The 22,130-nt window shown below is 38.4% G+C and overlaps 1 protein-coding gene and 1 long non-coding RNA gene across 3 annotated transcripts; one reads left to right on the forward strand and one right to left on the reverse strand.

Moving 5' to 3' along the window:
• Positions 1-14,394: 14,394 nt before the first annotated feature.
• LOC119767030 lies at positions 14,395-21,669 on the forward strand. 2 transcript variants are annotated; one of them, XM_038254265.1, is made up of 4 exons: positions 14,395-14,678; positions 15,381-15,470; positions 17,031-17,264; positions 21,505-21,669. In XM_038254265.1, exons 1-4 carry the CDS (start codon positions 14,650-14,652, stop codon positions 21,584-21,586), a joined length of 435 nt encoding a protein of 144 aa, XP_038110193.1. In that variant the 5' UTR covers positions 14,395-14,649; the 3' UTR covers positions 21,587-21,669. The 2 variants fall into 2 exon arrangements, with proteins under 2 accessions (XP_038110193.1, XP_038110187.1); XM_038254259.1 differs by lacking the exon at positions 21,505-21,669 and adding an exon at positions 18,258-18,932.
• On the reverse strand, positions 19,424-21,510 carry LOC119767045. Its single transcript, XR_005277289.1, has 3 exons — positions 20,793-21,510; positions 19,862-20,725; positions 19,424-19,803 (listed from the first exon to the last, which is right to left on the reverse strand). It is a non-coding gene; the product is annotated as an uncharacterized LOC119767045 (long non-coding RNA).
• Positions 21,670-22,130: the final 461 nt, after the last annotated feature.

A 22,130-nucleotide genomic window follows, 5' to 3' on the forward strand; every position in this document is an offset into this window, starting at 1 on the left:
AAAACAATTAGAAATGCATTTTCCTGCGTTTAAAATCATATTTAGCATGTCTGGGTTCGGTCAAAAATATTTTAAATTTTTGTGGAATTCAATGTACAGCACTCGCAAAAAGTTTTTTCGGCGAAAAAGAATCTTCCCCCTCGACTCTCCCTCGACTTGACCAAAGTCGAGGGATAAACTTCAAAAATATTTGCAACGGCCTAATTTTTTTATTTTTCCTATTATTTTTAAATTTTTAATTTTTATTTTTAATTAATTTAAATTTTTAAATTTTTAAATTTTAAAATTTAAAATTTTAAATTTTTAAATTTTTTTTTTAAATTTTTAAATTTTTTAAATTTTTTAAATTTTTAAATTTTTTTAAATTTTTAAATTTTTAAATTTTAAATTTTAAATTTTTTAATTTTTAAATTTAAATTTTTAAATTTTTAATTTTAAATTTTAAATTTTAATTTTTTAAATTTTAAATTTTTAAATTTTTAATTTTTTAAATTTTTTAAATTTTAAATTTTTTAAATTTTAATTTTTTTTTAATTTTTAAATTTTTAAATTTTTAAATTTTTTAATTTTTAAATTTTTAAATTTTTAATTTTTAAATTTTTTAAATTTTTAAATTTTTAAATTTTTAAATTTTAAATTTTAAATTTTTAAATTTTTAAATTTTTAATTTTTAAATTTTTAATTTTTAAATTTTTAAATTTTTAAATTTTAAATTTTTAAATTTAAAATTTTTAATTTTTAATTTTTAAATTTTAATTTTTAAATTTTTAAATTTTTTAAATTTTTAAATTTTTTTAAATTTTTAATTTTTAAATTTTAAATTTTTAAATTTTTAATTTTTAAATTTTTAAATTTTTAAATTTTTAACCTTTTTTAAATTTAAAATTTTAAATTTTTAAATTTTAAACCTTTAAAATTTAAAATTTTAAATCTTTAACCTTTAAAATTTAAATTTTTAAAATTTAAAATTTTAAATTTAACCTTTAAAATTTTAAATCCTTTAAATCTTTAAATTTTTAAATTTAAATTTTTTTAAATTTTTAAATTTTTAATTTTTAAATTTTTTAAATTTTAAATTTTTAAATTTTAAATTTTAAATTTTTAAATTTTTAAATTTTTTAAATTTTAAATTTAAATTTTTAAATTTTTTTAAATTTTAATTTTTAAATTTTTTTAATTTTTTAAATTTTTTAAATTTTAAATTTTTAAATTTTTAAATTTTTAAATTTAAAAATTTTTGTATTTATCTAGAACCTTTTAACCACAGACAAACAGACGGGACACTCGAGTGCCGAACCATCGTCCTTCTGAAACGGTTATTTCAAATGCAATTTTGTTTCTGCATCCACTCACCCGGCGCTGATGTCGCTGTCGTGACAGCTCGCCCGTCTTTTCTTAGTGTGTGATGTGTTTTCAAGTTGAGCTTGAGCACGTGTAAGGCAGCAAATGAAAACAAAACAATTATGATGGAATTCAAGAATTCTAACGATGATCCACAGTCCAGGCTTTGCTGGACATGATTGGGGCAGTCTTGGTCAGGGTCATATGAGCGGCTGACTAACGAGGACATACCGTTTGCCCCACTATTAACCCGAGAGGACTCCTCAACAGCCCGCCGATGTTGAGGCTGCTGCTGAGGCGCCCGATACTGCGGAGGAAGCCGGATCCTATGGTGGAGTCATCTCTTCGGAGCAACCTGATGGTTATCCTTCGTGGACTGCTGCTCAGATTGCTGCTGGTTGTCGTTTTGGCGATGTTGCGTCGATCGTGGGCGCCACTCAATCTTCTTCTACAGTTGAGTTTCTTTGATTCTGTTTCGATGTATGATTTTGTGGTTTGTTTGGTGCAACTTAACTGCCCGTGGACACGTTCCCCGCGGTTTTTCCAAACGCCCATCATGGGGACCAATTCTGGTAGATTTGAATTGGATTTTTCCTATTTCAGCGGTTACTACTGGTGTTTTCGTGACCAGGGTATCGAGATTTCGGTGGAGGAGGAATCTTAGACAGAGCTTGGAAGCAACGGGAGGACCAGTTTTTAGTCTATGTCGTTGCGGTTGTGTTGCGTCGTTGCTGATGCTGCCGCATGATTTGGCACATGAAGTTCTGCCATTGGAAACGGAACCAACCGTGGAACCGACCCACCGTCATCTTCGGCCATCGGTGTTGATTTTTATATTTTTCATCGGGTACTGACGATCAGCAACAACACAATTATTTCGATCAGCTGATTATGTTTACAATCGTTATGGCTTGATTGTCTCACGCATACATGACACATGACAGCGAAGGGTTTGTATTGGTATGTTTGGGCTGCGCTTAGGCATCAGCTCACCAGGCAGCGCTGGCGTCGCCGTGATTTAGTGGTTTGATGAAGGACGATGAATTTCAATAATAATGTAAGGAGAGTCACGTCTGTTTGTCTGTGTTTTAACTATGAGTCTTTCGGGTCCTGTTTATGAATCTTTACGCTTTTCCATACATGTCAGTAGCCTTTAAAAATTTCAACACATTTTTCGCCATATCTCGATCATCAGCCAAGGCTTCCTGACGTTGGATGGTACTCCAGCTCGGCGTCTCTGCTCTTCGAACTCAGGGCATTCCGCTAAGATGTGTTTCACCGTCAGCGCCAAATTGCACCTTGTGCAACGTGGCGCACTGTCCTTCTCCAGCAGATACTGATGGGTTAGCAAGGTGTGTCCTATCCTGAGTCTTGTCAGAATGACGTCTTCCTTCCTCGATCCAACAAATACATCTCGATAAGGTAGTACCGAGTTCTTCACCTCTCGTAGTTTGTTGCCCACCTTTCCGCTCCATTCCGCATTCCAGCGCCAAACAGCCCTCTTCTTGATCACCGTCCTGAATTCCTTGAATTCTACGCTTCTGTCCCAGATGTTTCTGTCGTTCAATGACTGCTTCGCTTCTTCATCTGCCTTCTCATTGCCTACTATTCCTACATGACTTTTCACCCACATGTAGATTATCTCCGTGCCATTACATTCTGCCTGATTGTGTAGGATGTTGATCTCGTCCTTCCATCTGCATTTGGTTTTTCGTTTCCCCAAAGCCGTGATGGCACTAAAGGAATCTGTACAGACGAGGTAGGTCCCCACACGATTCTGACCAATTATCCACCTGAGCGCTTCAGTGATCGCACCACACTCCGCAGCAAAGATACTGCTCAGATCACTGATTCTTCTTCGAACAACCAAGTCCCCTCTAACCATCGCGTAACCAACCCTAATCTAATCTAATCTAATCTAATCTAACACAAACGCAGCCAGTCCGATGAAAGCATGCTGGAAAGTCTTGTGATTAGATTACGCCCCAAGCACTTTTCTTGTCATTATTAATAATTGCAGTACATCCGAGAACACCCGAAAATGCATTGCAAAATTAAAGCGGCCAGCCCTACTACGTTGTGTTTACCGCAGAGAGGATTCTGAGAACGGATCACATTTCACAGAATCTACAGGAGGAAGGATGCGTGGACATACCGTACCAAACGCTCCTGTTTACAGTTTCATATGTGTTTTGTATAATGTGTTATGTAAAATATAGTGTGGTTATATAATCAATTAAATATAATAATGCAATATAGTGATCATTTAATAAAATCCCATCACCTATATATAATAACCACTCACCCAAGCACACAAACAGCGACACAAAAGAAATGAAAATGAGCATGCAAAAACAAGACAGCACGTCCCCGTGGTCAGCGCACTAATGATGCCATTATTTAATTATAATAACCACTCACCCAAGCACACAAACAGCGACACAAAAGAAATGAAAATGAGCATGCAAAAACAAGACAGCGCGTCCCCGTGGTCAGCGCACTAATGGTGCCATTATTTAATTATAATAACCACTCACCCAAGCACACAAACAGTGACACAAAAGAAATGAAAATGAGCATGCAAAAACAAGACAGCGCGTCCCCGTGGTCAGCGCACTAATGGTGCCATTATTTAATTATAATAACCACTCACCCAAGCACACAAACAGCGACACAAAAGAAATGAAAATGAGCATGCAAAAACAAGACAGCGCGTCCCCGTGGTCAGCGCACTAATGATGCCATTATTTAATTATAATAACCACTCACCCAAGCACACAAACAGCGACACAAAAGAAATGAAAATGAGCATGCAAAAACAAGACAGCACGTCCCCGTGGTCAGCGCACTAATGATGCCATTATTTAATTATAATAACCACTCACCCAAGCACACAAACAGCGACACAAAAGAAATGAAAATGAGCATGCAAAAACAAGACAGCACGTCCCCGTGGTCAGCGCACTAATGATGCCATTATTTAATTATAATAACCACTCACCCAAGCACACAAACAGCGACACAAAAGAAATGAAAATGAGCATGCAAAAACAAGACAGCGCGTCCCCGTGGTCAGCGCACTAATGATGCCATTATTTAATTATAATAACCACTCACCCAAGCACACAAACAGTGACACAAAAGAAATGAAAATGAGCATGCAAAAACAAGACAGCGCGTCCCCGTGGTCAGCGCACTAATGGTGCCATTATTTAATTATAATAACCACTCACCCAAGCACACAAACAGCGACAAAAGAAATGAAAATGAGCATGCAAAAACAAGACAGCGCGTCCCCGTGGTCAGCGCACTAATGATGCCATTATTTAATTATAATAACCACTCACCCAAGCACACAAACAGCGACACAAAAGAAATGAAAATGAGCATGCAAAAACAAGACAGCGCGTCCCCGTGGTCAGCGCACTAATGGTGCCATTATTTAATTATAATAACCACTCACCCAAGCACACAAACAGCGACACAAAAGAAATGAAAATGAGCATGCAAAAACAAGACAGCGCGTCCCGTGGTCAGCGCACTAATGATGCCATTATTTAATTATAATAACCACTCACCCAAGCACACAAACAGTGACACAAAAGAAATGAAAATGAGCATGCAAAAACAAGACAGCGCGTCCCCGTGGTCAGCGCACTAATGATGCCATTATTTAATTATAATAACCACTCACCCAAGCACACAAACAGCGACACAAAAGAAATGAAAATGAGCATGCAAAAACAAGACAGCGCGTCCCCGTGGTCAGCGCACTAATGATGCCATTATTTAATTATAATAACCACTCACCCAAGCACACAAACAGTGACACAAAAGAAATGAAAATGAGCATGCAAAAACAAGACAGCGCGTCCCCGTGGTCAGCGCACTAATCCTAACCATCGCGTAACCAACCCTGCCATCTTTCTTCGATCCATCGGTGAATATTGTTTCACACAAGCGATATTCCGTGTTCCTTCGGGACACGAAGAGCTCCTTCAGTTGTGTTGAAGTTGCTCCGGCTCGTTCAGCTTCGAGTAATGTTTTGTCTATCCGGATCCGTCTGAGTTCCCAGGGGACACGATGGTAACGTGAATATCTTCAGCTCGGGTAACGGTAGTTCCAGCTCTTCAAGTATCGCCTTTCCTCTTGTTTCAGCAGTTTCCACTAAACGGTGCGGACCTCGATGCCTAGTCGAATTCCACTCCTCTCCTGAACTGTTGCTATCGTAGCTGCTCTCGGTGCTGCTTCCTGCTGATTGTGAGTCGTCTTCTGCTGGCTGGGTTATGCTTTGTGCTGATATGGCTGCTCTTCTGGCGGCGTAGATCGCTGTCCGCTGTTCAAAGAACACTCTCAGGCTCGGGATTCCTGTTTCAGCTTGAAGACTATCTACAGGGCTAGTACGGAACGCACCACAGATAGCTCTCAAGCCTGTGTTGTGTGTTGGCTCGAGGATCTTCAGGACGTTGTCACTGACGGCAGCTGTTATAGGTGCTGCGTTTAGAATTTTCTCCAACACTGTGGCTCTGTACAGCTTGATTAGAGTCTTCCTATCTCCACCCCATGACCTTGATGCTACACAACGGATTAGCTGGACTCGTTGTCGGCAAGCCGCTTTCACTTCCTCGCAGTGTGTCTTGAACAGTAAATGTTGATCCAGGATAACGCCCAAACATCGGTGCTGCTTTTTGGTTGAGATCAGGGTCCCATTTAAATTTTTTAAATTTTTTAAATTTTTTAAATGTTTTAAATGTTTTAATTTTTTTAAATTTTTTAAATTTTTTAAATTTTTTAAATTTTTTAAATTTTTTAAATTTTTTAAATTTTTTAAATTTTTTAAATTTTTTAAATTTTTTAAATTAAAAAAAAAATCCGTGCTTGATTCGATTTTCCATAATTTCATTTGATGCGGTAGCAAACAGGCAGAATACCGGGTAGCAAAGTGAAATCCCGAACTGAGAGCAAATTTGTTACCGCGACAGGTACCCTAGCAGGTACCGCGATGGGGTTGACGTCGGGTGCAAATTAGCTTTGCTTCGATGTTTGCACCCAGCGCTGGAGATGCACTTAGTGCTTCTTCCGGACTGGTTTGGAAGAAGAGTCCGGGTGTTTTGGCCACTTGCGCATCCAAGAATCCTTAAAAAGTGGTGCTTTTTTGGTTAAGTTAGGAGCAGGGATGCCAGGTACACAGATTTGTCTGTGTTTCACAGACTTTTGAAGTTGTGTCCAGACATTTAGTGATGCACAGACAAACACAGACTTTTTAAGTCTGACACAGATATACACAGATTTTCCAAAAACGAAGTGATAATTCGATTTTTGAAGGTCAGGATGGTTTTGACAACACTCCCCCCGCTCATCATTTTTTTGAGACGATCCTTGATGTTCGAGTTTAGGTCAAACTATGTGCACAGACATGCACAGACTTATTTCACGCAGTAGTCCAGACTTTTCAAATTCCAACCTGGCATCCCTGGTTAGGAGGAAGTTGCCTGTTGAGTTTTGGGGTTTGAACAGTTCACGAAGAATCTGATGTACGATCCATTTATTCCAGGATAGCTGGTTAGTCGGGATGACTTGTTTATCGTACCGTAAAACGGGGTGACTTTGATAGGTTTGCGATTTTTCCGCAAAATGAAGAGTACAATTAAAATACGTAAGGAATGGTTCAGAAACATACTGACCGTGGTAGAGAAGTGTTCAAAGTACCTCATGAAGAACTTTTCATAAATTTTTGAAAAGTTTATAAAGTTAGTTAACTATAGTTAAGAAAATGTGGATGAAAGTCATTATTTTAAACTTCTCAAAGTGTCATGATTTTCTCAATGAACATGATATTTAATCGGAAAACGGAATGCATTTTCGGATTCTTTGGACAATTTTCCACTTGGAGAAGGTTTCAATAAATAATATGTGTTTTTGAAACACAATTAAAAAAATCTCCCAATTTATAGGCAAATTCAGTTGAACAAATTTCATGTAAAATGTGAAAACTTGTGATTCGTGCTTCGAATTCAGTTTAAAATGCAATATAAATCGATAATTTTATAAACAAAACTATTTTTAACAAATTTCAGGCAAAATTCCGACTTTTTAACAATTTTACCTAAAATTTATATGTATTTTGTTAAAAAGCTTTATAAACTTAGTTAACTTAATATAAACATTGATTTTTTTCTTACAAACTATATCAGCTACTTTAGTGATGGTACATTTAACGTACAAATAAAGTTTGAACATCTTAAATATGTTTTTAACAAGAAAAACTATGACTATCAAAGTCACCCGGAATTAAAACCAAGAATTTTTAACGTAACTATTATTCTAAACACTATTGAAAAAACTTTTTTTCCAAAATAGTGCATGGACTTTGTGTGGCCTACCCCAGTACATGTTTTAAAAATAATAATCTTGAGAAAACCTTACCTGTTGGAAAATATTCTAAAAACAAATTGAAATCCTATCAAAGTCACCCCGGTTTACGGTACTTATTCATCCAAAATATAATGAAAAATTGAATTTTTTAACAAACGTTAACTTTGAAGTAAATTACCCCATGTTCATTTTGTAAGTAAAAACAGGACTAATAAATTCCTAATATATATTTTTTTAATTATTTCTCTGAGAGTTATCTAATTGGCTTGGTGAGAAGCATTCTTTGATGGCCCCTCTCGCGTAACACGCATAACTTTTCGGTTTCTGGATTGACACCGCAACAGTTAAGAGTCGTAATGACAATTTTAAATACCGTCAGTGGGGGTGACATTGGGTCTGGGGGGTGAGATTGTGTCAAAGTGATTTTTTACGGATTTTACCATTTCTCAGGTTCTTCTCAATGAAACTGAATTCTGTCAAAAGAGTTGTGTAGGGGACATCTTAAGATGAATTCGCTGAAAAAATCTCGTTCCAAGAACAAGTTCTATTATTTTGGCAGCTGTCTAAAGTTGAGGTACGTTTTTGGCCAAAAACGACCTCTCGAAAAATCATTTTTCTAATATTTTTGTTAGAATTGCTCGAAAACTACCCAAATGTTTGAAAATCTCCAAAATTTGTATACGATTCTAATTAGATTCCGTTTCAGAATTCGGATTGAGTTAACTGGGTATGAGATTGACATATCGGTCAAGTAGATTTCCCATACTGATGGGCTACATATGTCAGGGTGTAATAATATTACATAAAATTCCATAAAATAATGCAAAATATAATTTACAACCAGGCTTTTTACACGCAGTCAGAATAATACTTTTTTTGCTGTGTAAATTGCATGGTATCTTGTTTTCATTATTTTCATTCATTCATTTTCATTGAATTATCCTCCTTTTTGGACTCAATATTGTACTGACGATGAATAACGTCTTACGCGAAGGTGCTGGGGTACCATTTCGCAGAAAACAGTGCTTCAGATTTCAAACGCTAATATTTCGGTCCAGACGAATCTAAAATGCACGTATTATGCATTCGGTTCAAAATTTGTCAGAATTTTCTATTAAACTTCATACAATCGCACAAATTTTTGTCCAACATTGTTCCCTTCTCTCTGCTTTAAGGGGAATCAGCTGAGCCGAAGTTTTGCTAGGGTGAATTTCGATGCAAATTCCAGGAGTTAGCAAATGGTTTCTCTTGTTTGTGGATTGAAAAGCAAAGTTGTGTGTTTTTTAGTCGTGAGGTGTTGAAGTTGATTTAACGCTGTGTTGTCTTGTTGTTCTCAGATCTGCAAAACAAAACAACCCAGTCTCGACGTTCTAGCAGGATTCTAGCAGAATTCTTAAAGAGCTGGATATTCTAAGAGTCTAGCAGAAATGTTCCATCGTTCTAGCAGGATTCTGACAGAACCAGCTCTGCTAGAATATTTCGTGACTGGGAAAGATCGGACTCGGCTTGGCCTTGAAGTTGACCACGACATCAAAAATGGGCCCAGGAGTTGTCGGTGATCTATCTGAAAAGTCAAGATGGCTTCATTCTGACCCTTACGCGGTAGAGATCCTAAACAGGGAGACTGGACGAAGTGAATTTGACGTACCCAAACAGACGCGAGTTTGACGTATCCAAACGAGCATTTTCCTTTACGCCCAGCAAAATTTATCAGTGTTGCCAAGCTCAAAACATACGTTGCCAGATCGATTTAGCAAGCTTAGACCAGTCTCCCTGTTTAGGGCCTCTATTAAGGTAAGAACAAGATTGTCCGTCAGGCCTGAACGCAAACGCAAAATTTTGCGCCTGTCATCATAGCCTGCCAGTCATCGACCATTGAACAAAGCAACCCCTGCAGATTGTTCGACTGACAGTTGATGGAAAAATCGAACTGGCACAGCGTTCTGCGTTCACCACTGCGTCGAACGGACAATCTTGTTCTTAGCTTTACGCGGATGTTAACCCGAACCAAACCAGGTTTTCTAACATATTGTGGCCATGGATCGTCAGGCGTGCAAAATAATCAAATGCATCAAGATCTTATTATGGTGTGTGAATAAAAAAATTTATCTCGAGTATTTTTTTTATTTTTTATTTATTTTTGGGAAAAAGAAAAAAAACATCAGCTCACTAACACAGCCTACAAATTATTTTTACCAATAAATGTGGACCAACACGAGAAAATGACGCATAAGCATTTTAACAACTATTTTGCACATTCCGAGACAGATGGTATCTTTTTAACAAAACCCAATACATGTAAATCATCTGCCGGCTATAACAATATATCTTGGCGATACGCGATACGCAGTTTTTATCAAAAGGTTCTCTAATAAAAGGTTCAAAGCATTTATTCAAATTATTTACTTTAAACAATTATCATACTATTCAACGAACTTGCTGCTGCTAAACCCCATCCAAATCTGGCACCCGCAACGGTGTCATCTAAAATTGGCCCAACACGGCCTCCCGGACCTCGGTCTGTCGGACCAACTCCATGGTCAGCGTGTCGATTCCACCTCCGAATACCGGCAGGACCTAAAAACATACAAACAAGGTATGAAGAAAAGCATAGAAAGAACTAAATCCTCACCTCAACTCTGCTTCAATTAGATTTTGGAATGAAAATGTTGTCAACAAAAATGTCAGAAATTGGGTCCTAAAATGGGTTTTATCCCTTATTCCCGAATCCCACTTTCCCGAATCCCATATCCCCGAAAATCATTTCCCCGAAAATTCCACATTCCCGAAAATCATTTCCCGAAAGTGCCATTTCCCGAAAATCATTTTCCCGAAATTTCCATATCCCCGAAAATCATTTTCCCGAAATTTCCACATCCCCGAAAATCATTTTCCCGAAATTTCCACATCCCCGAAAATCATTTTCCCGGAAATTCCATATCCCCGAATGTCATTTACCTGAATGGCCATTTTACCGAATTGTCGTTTTCGCGATTTTACATATACCCGAATGGTTATTTCACCGAAAGTAGCATTTTCCCGAATGATATTAACTTAGATATAAACTAAATTGTTTTTTAGGGATATTTTTACAAAAGTATGACCTTATTTTAAATTCTCCTACGTGTGTTTTTAAATATGAAAAAAAAATAAAAAAACAAATAACCGTAGAAGGCCATTCATAAACCACGCGGAAACTTCAAGAAAGCGGGGTTTTGAGATCATCAACGTTTAATAAAAAAGATTTCTTTGTATGGGCAATTTTCAGCTAAGCACATTTCCAAAACGGTATCCACGTGGTAAGGATTGCACAGCAACGATATCTTTAAGCGACGACTCGAAACGCAGGAATCAGTTTTTTCTAGATTTTGTTTAACAATCTAAATAGTTGATTATTGAATTACAAAATGCATTTTTTTATATATTTCATCACCGCCATTTTGGGTTTAAAATTACTAAATCACTTTAAAGTAGTTTAGGGGTTATTACCCGAAGTGAACTTTTTTTTAATGTTTATTGTTTATTCGTCAAGCTTATGTAGACTACTTACAATTTTCTTACATACTAGATATTATTTCTATTGTATAGATTTTTTCGTAGTTCCGGTTTAGACATGTCGAAATGTATGTACTGTGAATTTTCATTATAAAAGCGCATCATTTGATTTAATGGCGAATTTTTTAAATAATTTGTCGTGTATGCAGTTATTCTAAAAGTGGTGAATGTCTAAGAGTACGGCTTGGTTCATGAATACTATTGCGTATTTCTGACAATAATGCTGCTGACTGTATGCGTTGAGAAATAATGTCGTTGATGAAAGAGAGCATGGCAAATTTACGACGTTCTTGTAATGATTGTATGTTTATGAGCATGCAGCGTGCTTCATACGATGGGAGAGGAAATGCAGTCCAGTTAAGTTTACGTAGTGCGTACAGTAAGAATTGTTTTTGGACAGATTCAATACGTGCTTGGTGTACGGCATAGTATGGATTCCAGACGATACTACAGTATTCCAAGAGTGGCCTGACATACGTTATATAGAGTAATTTAATAGTATACGGGTCCTGGAAGTTGAATGCAAAGCGCTTTATAAAGCCTAATGTACTTTTGCCTTGTTTATTATTGTGTTATAGTGTTCTACAAAGTTAGTTGTGAGTCTAGGATGACACCTAGATCACGTACTACTTTGCATTTTTCTACTGGTTGGTTTCCTAATAATACTGTTATGTTTGGTGTTTCATGTTTTCTGCTGAAGGCAATGGAATTACATTTCTTTACATTCAATTGGAGTAGGCTTTTACTACACCATGTGTAGAAAAGATTAATTTCGTTTTGGAATACATGACTGTCGTTGGCATTTCCTATTTCCATATACAATTTCATGTCGTCTGCATATACAAGTACGTTAATTTTTTTAAGAATGAAGGAAATGTCGTTTACATACAAGATGAAAAGAAGAGGTCCTAGATGGGACAAGGCCTTTGGATAACCGAGTCTGGGCTGTATTTTGATTTTCAACTTAATGCAAAAAAAGCGAAATGATCAATGTATCAAATCGACGCTGTCGTGCTATCTTGTCATTTGTCCCTTTTTGACGTTCCGAGAAAAAAAGCGTGTTAGTGCTTGACCTTTAATAAACGAAAAATAGAGCACGCTATGTAATCAATAACAAACACTTTTAATTTGGTTGACCATTCTGTGCATTGTCCTGAAAGTTGTTTGAATTTGGTTGCTGAGGTCCCGAGTTATAATTACAAACGTTCACGGTAGTCGGACATGTACGTGTGTCAAACGCATTCTAATCTGATACTTCTTTGGCCAGTTGTCGCACTTACAGCAATTTTCAGAGTGTGTCAAGTTAGCACGAGACGACATTTTTCGGTTTTTATTGAATATCTCAGAATTGAAATCGAATTTGGGTATCTATGTAGGTCAAAAGATGAGGCATTGTGAGCTGCACAAAATGGCTTTCTTAATTCAATTTGGCCCAAAATCGACGTACGACAAGTTAGCTCGACTGCGACGAAATGAGAAAAATAGGCAAATATATTAAGCGGCACGCAGCTATTTAGATTTGTTCATTAGAAATATGTACCTGCTCAAGATGTTCTCCTTCTCTACATCATTTGTCATAGTCGGAGTTTTTGTTGGATTGGGCGAAGTCAGTTCTTTTTGAAAGGCAGTTGGAGTAACAAAATCTCAGAGTCTGGAATTCGAATCCTTTAACTTCACAGACTTGGAAAATATTCAAAATTTAAATGAAGCTCGGAATTTTTTGAACGTTCAATTGTGAACATGATACTTCATTGATCGCCACTTGAACCCGGTCAGGTGGGCCTGTTGTCCAGAACCGCGCGCGCGGTTCTGGGCAACGGGCATACCCGCCTGACCGGGTTCGGGGAAGTGGCGTTCGGGGAAATGGTCTTTCGAGGATATGGTCATTCGGGAAAATGATTTTCGGGGATGTGGAAAATTAGGGGAAGTGGCCATTCGGGAACATGGTTTTTAGGGGAAGTCGCCATTCGGGGATGTGGCCATTCGGGGAAAAGGATTGTTCGGGGAAATGATTTTCGGGTAAATGGCATTTCGGGAAAGTGTCTTTTCGGAGATGTGGCATTCGGGGAAATGTCTTTTCGGGAATGTGGGTTTCGGGGAAATGTCATAGATTCCTAAAATGAAGCTTAGATTGCTGATATTATTATTTACAGCGATAAAGCTTATTTTTCTGAGTACAATGACCCTTTGTACGACCACAAAGAGTTTAAAACGGATTTTTAAATCAAGTTTGAAAAATTTACCTCGTGGTCCTTCTTGACAGAAAAGTTCCTACTTGACAGCTTGTTCCAAGGGGACCATAGTGGATCCATCGAAAAATGTTGCCTTGTAATTTTATTTTTTTGCATTAAAATGAAAAAATGATCAGAAATGGTTTTTGATCCTGTTTTTACCGTTATACATAAAAATTGACACAGGGCTTTAGTAGAGGCCCTAAATAGGCAGACTGGTCTAAGCTTGCTAAATCGATCTGGCAACATATGTTTGGAGCTTGGCAGCATTGATAAGTTTTGCTGGGCGTAAAGGCAAATGCTCGTTTGGATACGTCAAACTCGTGCCTGTTTGGGTACGTCAAATTCACTTCGACCAGTCTTACTATTTAGGATCTCTAGGCTTTAGTACCCAATTGTTTTCTCTAATCACAGTGACCGTATTGATAAAAGGCTATTACTCAAATCCTAACTTCGACCCTGGGAAAACAACTTAACTTAAACCACTTATAACTTAGCCAGATATGCCCAAATCGTTTCGCGATGTGCTACAATGTTGTTCCCCATATAAAAATCTATAAACAGCTCACCCAGAAAGTTATTTGGTTCAATTTTGGATTTTTAGGGCAATAAAATGTAAAACATGTCGTTTTCCCCATACTAACGGGTCCAAAATCTCATGCAAACTTTAAATCGAGTGGGTACCTCGGATTCTTGACCAAATTGGGACCGACATTTTACTTCCTTATCCGATGGGAGGTTGCAGCAGATGGGAATCGAACCCAGAATCATCCGCTTACAAAGCGGACAGCGTAACCATTCGGCCACGCACTGCCACTGCCCTAGAGACCCTAAACAGGGAGACTGGTCTAAGCTTGCTAAATCGATCTGGCAACGTATGTTTTGAGCTTGGCAACACTGATAAGTTTTGCTGGGCGTAAAGGCAAATGCTCGTTTGGATACGTCAAACTCGCGTCTGTTTGGGTACGTCAAATTCACTTCGTCCAGTCTCCCTGTTTAGGATCTCTACACTGCCCCAGATGAAGATAGAACATTAATTCGGGTTTCCAATTTAAAAGTTATTCTGCAATTCTGCATGAATTCAATTTAACATGATTCGGACCATGATTCAATTTACACATGCGCAATGGAAATGTTATGAACGCAAATGTCATTCCAGAAATTGTCAGATGCATGGTAAGCACGGTGTTTATATGTTTAAGTGTTGCTCTATATTTCTAAAATTCCACTAAATTACCATGAATGAGTTATGACCTTTATTAAGTTAAAGTTACACAATTTGGGATCTTTGTAATAAGTTGTTGCATAATGCCATTCCGCGAACTTGAAGCGTACTTTACAGGAGCATGAACCAATCGTAAGTGATATATAATTGAATCTTATTAACAAACTATGTGCTGTCAGTGGGGGTGACTGTAAGTCAAAAAACGATACACCTCTCGTAATTTCTTAATAACAAACACAATTTAAATAACATAAAAATTTTTCAACATAGATTTGTTCTTAGATAGTATAATAACATTTTACCAAAATATGGTGGATTTTGATGAATACTACCTTAAATGCCAAGTTAAATGCCAATAGTTTGAAAATTTACCCAATCTCACCACTTAGATGCTCAAATACAACGATATGGTAAAACCAAGTCATCCAACAGTGTTTCTTGTTTGAGGGAATCGTATTGACATGACAAGGAAAGAAAACTATTTGAAATCATTGCAAAAATGTCATTGTTATACTTTTAAATGATTATTTTGTCTGTTTCTTTCCAGCAGTTTTCCAATAACTTGGTTTCGTTTTATGCATTTAATTTTATTAATTTGAATCATTTAATATTATTTTTATTGAATTTATATCATCAATTTTAATTTATTTCAGGAAAGAGCTAACGCGAGAGATACATCCAAGTAATTCTGAGAAAGAAGTTAATTCTAGTAATAATGGTAAAAAACAACAAGAATGTAACAAGTGAGTATTAACAGAATCCAGATTAGTACACAGTAAATAAAATCATGGTACATCTGTGTAATTTTACCTCTGAAAATGTTTAATTTTACCACTTTTCTGGTGTAATGCAACTTTTCAGTTTAAATTGAGGTAAAATTTTATCAAAAAAAATACCACCTTTTAAATTTACTTAATTTTCTACTGCACGCAGAAAAATATTTTGTAGAATCAGCCTGTACGAGGTTTGATTCAACAAAATATTTTGTTGAATATAATCAACAAAATTTTTGCATTGAATCAACTCTCGCATTTTGTTGTTTCAAATCGTGATATTTTGTTGTTTCAAAGCTATTTTTTGTTGAATCTACCCTCATTTTTGTTTATTAAAATTTGACAGAAAGTGAATAATTAATCTGGTGTTGCTTCCACCGCCACCTCCCAATTAAAGATCAATGACGAATTCTTTGAGATGTCACGGCACGGGAATGGGCCATGGGCCATGTTAAAACTTACGTCCGGGTTATTTTCTGCAAGTGAGAGAAAATAATTAAAATGGGCATAAGTAGTAGCTTACCAAGAAAGTACCATCGAGAGTTGGGGGGTTTCATCGAATTTGCAAATTTAGGTTGATTTTCCACCCTGTAAACAACACGCAATGGAACTTGTGGTGGTGTCATAATCCATATTTCAATTGATGGTGTTTAGCCGCCCTGGTTCCGGTTGCCGATGGAATCGCCCTGAACGCGCACTTTCTCACAAGTATTTGGGCACAGCAAGCGGACAGGCCACGGAAAAAATACACAAACGAAATCACCGCCTTAAAAAAAAGGACTTCGAGCAAGACTTCGTGCTTGTTCACCAGCCGTTTTTCAGAAAACTGAACAATTTGACAGATTACGGGCACGTGTTAATAACAATTATTTTGATTTAAACCAGAAAACACTATATTGTTGATTCAACGCGGTTCTGTGTAGAATCAACGCAATAATTTTGTTGTTATTTCCAAAAGGGTTTGACAAAATACACCAAGTTAATTCAACTCAAAATTTTGAGTTGATTCAATTGGTTTTGAGTCTTATTTCAACAAAAAATCGTCAAGTCAAAACAACAAAATATTTTTTTGATTCAAACATGCTTGATTTTTTTGCGTGTGTGTACACAATAATTGTTTATACCATGCACTCAAAAAAAAATCACCACAATGTTGCATGAAAATATATGTGGTTATTTCCCATAAGGATGTTCATGCCAAATCTACGTGAACCTCTGGTGGCTAGGCTGTATGCATTTTCAAATGTACTTTGTACCATACGCCAGGAGATTTTCAAAAACTGTAGCAGTAAAAGTTTTCATTTTTAAAACAAGAAAAAAACATTCCCTCCAGCAAATTTTGGCAATTTTTTAATTCAAAAGTAAGTTACTTTTGTCATTACAGTAATATTTTTTTTGTGTGTGGTGATTGTTGCACGACTCATCTAAAACATTGTTTTGGGACCAAAATTTGCTGCCACAGGAGTTTTCATGCAACTATGTGGTGAAAGGTTTTTTTGAGTGTACTGAAAGACTTATTCTCTTTTGCAGATATATTTACAGTCGATGGATGGTCTTCCTGGTTTTAATGAGCTCGATTGCAGTTACCTTATACTTTCACAACGGCAAACACAATTCGCCGGTTAAGAACAATTCAGCCGAATTTCTTGTGCCGCCTAATCCACAGCGAACAGACACGAAGCCAGTACCCTCTTATACACAGCTTCACATTTTTAAGCAAGCAGCAGTTTGTTCAGACAGTCAAGTGTGCAGCCAAGTTGGCAGGTATGTTCAAACATTTCATATTAAATTTGGATGACACAAAAAGCAAAAAAAAAGCTCTCAAAAAAGGTGCAGGTGGTTATGTTACACATGACCAATATGAACCAAAAAAAACTTTGCAAGATGCTTGTTGAATTATGGCAAATTTACGATTAGAATGGTGCATGATCATGTCATTTCGATGTTTTCAAAGAAGGATTTTAGCGAACACAGTGTCTCCGGACCAAATTTTTCCATGGTTCCCTCATTATTAGGCAAGACAACACTTTTGTGACCAATTTCGTGGCCTTCAGGCCGTTTGATTTGAAAAATTTGAGGACATAATTTCCAAGTCCTACCGAATGAAGGGGACGGAAACTCACCACTCGAGAGTGGTCAAGAAATATTAGCCTAATCTAGCCCACATTACGCTGATAGAATTCTTCTGCAACTGACATCTTTATATTGTGGTTTTTGAAATAAATCGAAATAACAGCGCGAGTGTTTTTCTTCTCGCGAAGCAATTTTCTGTTGTTTCTTTTCTGAGTGTACCTCAAATGTCACACGCGAAACCAAAACAAAATTTCGCCGCGGCACCAAACTCCCAATCAAACCGTTTTCCGCATGACGGGTTCATTCCGCTTCGAATTCTGCTTCGAAAATTGTTTCGAAATTTTCTAAACGGAATCTCCGGATGGACTCCGCTTCGATTCCGTTTGAGCCATTTTTGCACCAGGGCGACATCTGCTGGTGTACGGCGGAACCACGATGACATTTCGCCGTGTTTCGCCGAAGCGGTTTTGTTGTCGTTTTTTTCACCAAACGTCAAGAGGCCAACACTTTTTCGTTCTTGCGCCCACGTGTTTCTTCTGCAGCAATCGCGGTAGGCTTTGTTAAAAGAAACTTGCGTTTTCCCGGGGAAGTTATTGATGAAATTTTTGAAAATTAAACCAGGTAGGAAAACAAAGTGTTCCACTTTTTTCTGTTTTGAAATGACGCCGTTTTTTTCTTCGATAGAACGACGCCGAGGGGCTGTCCAGGACGGAGAGCTGCTACGCCGGCCGCGATCGGAGTTCAGGCCGCAGGCACGCGAACCTGCGGCTGAGCCCACCAAAATCGGATGGGTTCGGAAGCCGGATGTTGGGTCAAAGGACGAACGGCGCGGGTCAAGTAGCTGGTAGAGAAGCAGTCGGATCCGGAATCCATCCAGTACCCGACGCAGAACAGCCAATTTGTTCCGCTGAGCCCGGCCCAATTGCCAACAAGCACTACACTTGGTTCGCTTCGATTTGGTTAACCTAATGAAGCTGCGCGTCGATGGCAGTGGCAAGAATCCCAAGTGTTGACCGGGGCCACCAAGAATGGCGCCGTTACGGATTGCCCCGGGGAATGAAAACTATCAGTGCTTTATGTTTATTTTTAATGGAAAATAATAAAAATGTGAGGACTGGGGGGTTGGTTTCGGGTGGGCGTTTAATTTAACGAGAAATTAAAAGAAAAATAAATCAAATTCGGGCAAAATATGAAACAAAACCATTGAACAACCTCTCCAGTTGAATTATCTAGTTGAAAACAAAAAAGAAAACCAATAAGCAAAAACAAGAAGAAGAAGAAGCTGTCAAAACCAACCCGTCAATTCCGTTTTGATTCCGTTTCAACTCCACCTGAACCGATTTGCGGCGAAAACTCAAACGGAACCGGTTGTTGCGTTTGAAACGGAATGCGGTTTAGAATCTAAAACGAACACTGTTTAGAATTCGAATCGAACTTTTTTCGCTCAAGCGGAATTCTAAACGGAATTCAAACGGAACGCGCTGAGTGGGCTGAATCACGGCGTCTTTTTCAGGCACTCAAAATATTGTTCACCACAATGCTGCATGAAAATATAGGTGATTTTTTTCCATCTGTATGTTCATGTCAAATCTACACTGAAGATCAGATTTACACCAAAAAGCGTTGAATCCAACCATTTTAGCACAAGACCACGCTTCAACCATCGCGCCGTGTAAACAGGCCGGAACACATTGGCTGGATTCTGGCCAAAAACGCATCCAATGTGTAACTTTTGATTAGGCGGTAGCCGCCTGGTGGCAAAAATTGGTAGCTCTCGAATAGCGGGAATACCGTGCTGCCATCTGTTGGTGAATAGATTTTTTTTTTCATGTACTTGGTCAATTTAATATTTTCAAGACTGAAGATTTTTTTATTACAAACTTTACTAATTATACAATAAATCTTTCACTATTTTCAGTTTTCACTTCACATGGATTCTTCCTAGTTAATCGTTGTCGTAGTTTATCTTCTTCGGGATTTAATTGGCGGGATTCAATCGGTCAGGTTCAGCGCGATCCCGTTGCCGAGGTTGGATGAACCGACGAGACGACCTGGATGATCAAGTGCCTGGGCTTATCACCTTCCGGTTAGCCTTCACTTTTGCTCTTTGATTGTGTGCTGTTTTGTCCCGGCTTCCAGCGTCTCGGGGAATTTGGACAAATTGGTCGCCAACGTCCGTTTTTTTTTAATTCTACAACTGGACGGATTGTTGCTTCAGCGGTTTTGGGTACTGAAAAGAAAAGTAGTTTAAAATATTTGAATAAGAGTGTAATTTGTCTAACACTTACGCTTCTCTTTCGGCCGCTTGGAGGATCTCGTTTTGAAGACGACTTCGTAACATTTGGGCCAAACAACTTGCGTCTGTGGCCCCGCCGGCCTTTTGACCTCGCTCAATTTTTCCAGATGCACAAACAGAACTGTTGAAGACTGCTTTTTGCCTCGTATTTGGCTTACCCGCGTTATCCAAGGACATCCAGCCGCTGTCAGCCGGAAGTGCGAAACGATAACCGAGGGAAACCTAAACCCAGGAAAGGCGCGATCGGCCTTTTGCTCATGGCTTTTTCGCGGTTTAGAACTACGAATAAACGGTCGTCGTCAGTACCCGAAGCACCGGGATCAATTCTCCCCTAGAAACACGCGCGTCCAACCTGTCATGGTACGCCGTCAGCGAGGTTCGCCTGAAGAAGGTCACCTCGCACTGTTCGGCTTTCTTCGCGTCCGCATGACGCTGCCCAAACAGGGCCCAGGCAGAACCTCCGCAGCAGGTCGTAGTACACCGGGTTGGCACTGTTGGAATTGAGAAAATCATAACATTGTTCGGTTTCTCTCAACTCCTGACTCCGCCCGATGAATCGCCGAAATCGTTTTCTTGCTGTGAACTTCTACCAACTCCAGCTCCGCAAGTTTCAAGAACCGCCACTTTCCACCTTCTTCGGATCCCGCCCAACCGGAATGCGCTCTAGCACCTGCTGCTGCTGCACCGGATCTTCATCGCCCGCCGATAGATTCAACCCACCAGCAACCGCACGCGAACAAACGTTCTTCAACTGGGCCGGCCGAAAAACAGATTCGGTTGAGTGTGCCCCGGTTTGCTGTCAAGTAACCGTAATCGGTTCTCGGCATTCTCGGTGGCTCTCTCGGAAGCACCTAACCTAGAAAACAAAAAGAGGATTTAAAACTGAAATTTAGCCAGTGAACGTGCAACTTCAATCTTCGAACCGAATAATATAAATCCGGCCGGGGACCGGAACGGAACGGTCAAGCAAATTAAAGCGGATTTTTCTTACTTGCGATCGGACCAAACAAAACGAAACACGATGCAAAAATATTCTAACACTTTGACAGGTCAGAAGATTTGTTAAGCGCGCACCTGGTGGTAATTTTGGGCAATTGCCGCTACAGAAGTTTACACATTGGATGGATTTTTGAGCCAAAGCCATCGCGATGTGTAAAAGCCACACATCGATTTAAAAACAACGCGGTGTACACATTCGATGTGTCGGATCGACACATTTTGGGCGTAATTTTTATCTTCAGTGTACGTGAAACTCAGGAGGCTAAGCTTCATCAATTTCCAAGCGAACCAATACAACCATACGCCACATCACAAGAAATTCACGTCAATGTTGCAACAAATGCACGCAGGTTCTACCTTCTCGGAATGTTATTAACTCATGATTTTCTAGTGGATTTGAAAGTACGGGGCGTTGGGGGTGAGGGATTTTTGTGCTATTTTTGTTTTCAGGGATTTCCGAAGAATTAAAACAGATCTTGTTCTTTTCACATTTTATTTTCAAATTTGACTTTTTTCATTGATACTAACACACATTGTTAATCACGTCACAACACATCAAACACTCTTTATCACAAAACACAATAATTTCCTTTGCATTAAATTGTCCTGCCTTTTCCTTTTTCCGTTCGCGGCCAGCGCCTTCTTCGCAGCGATGTTGAACATTTGCGCATCTCCGGCATCATGCGATTGCCCTGGAATTTCTGGTTCCATTGCGTAGACAATAAGAACATAATCACCGCAGTCAACAAATTCAGCTGCCGGGAGAAGATCGATGAAACTTAGAGGTGCTGAAATTCTGGCTCTTTTGGTGGATTCGTCCGTTGCTGCTCCTGCACCCGACGGGGAGACTTTTGTGGTGCTTGTCCTGATCGCTCATGATCGTGTAGGCCGGCATGTTCCAGAATTGTGATGTCTTGTCGGATGAAGTCGCCTGAAAAACATAAACGCACAAGTTAGCGCTGAATTATTTTTTTAAATTTCAAAATACATACCCTCCGTTACGAAATATGTAATAATGTGCATTTTCGAACTCCTTTTCTACGCTCTTCGAAAAAAAACTAAACTGAACAGAGCGCACTTCATGCTTGGTCAAGCACCGGGAAGAAACTGATGATTGGAAACCTCCAGCAAGCGAGCCGAAATTTTCAGACATGAAAGTCATGCAACCTTCCCCCACTCACTCACCCTCATATTTTTTCACCACAATGTGGCATGAAAAGGCACATGGATTTTTTCCATACCAGTTCCCATGCGGATGTTGC

The sequence above is a fragment of the Culex quinquefasciatus genome, chromosome 1, assembly GCF_015732765.1.
Source record: "Culex quinquefasciatus strain JHB chromosome 1, VPISU_Cqui_1.0_pri_paternal, whole genome shotgun sequence".
Taxonomy (NCBI): domain Eukaryota; kingdom Metazoa; phylum Arthropoda; class Insecta; order Diptera; family Culicidae; genus Culex; species Culex quinquefasciatus.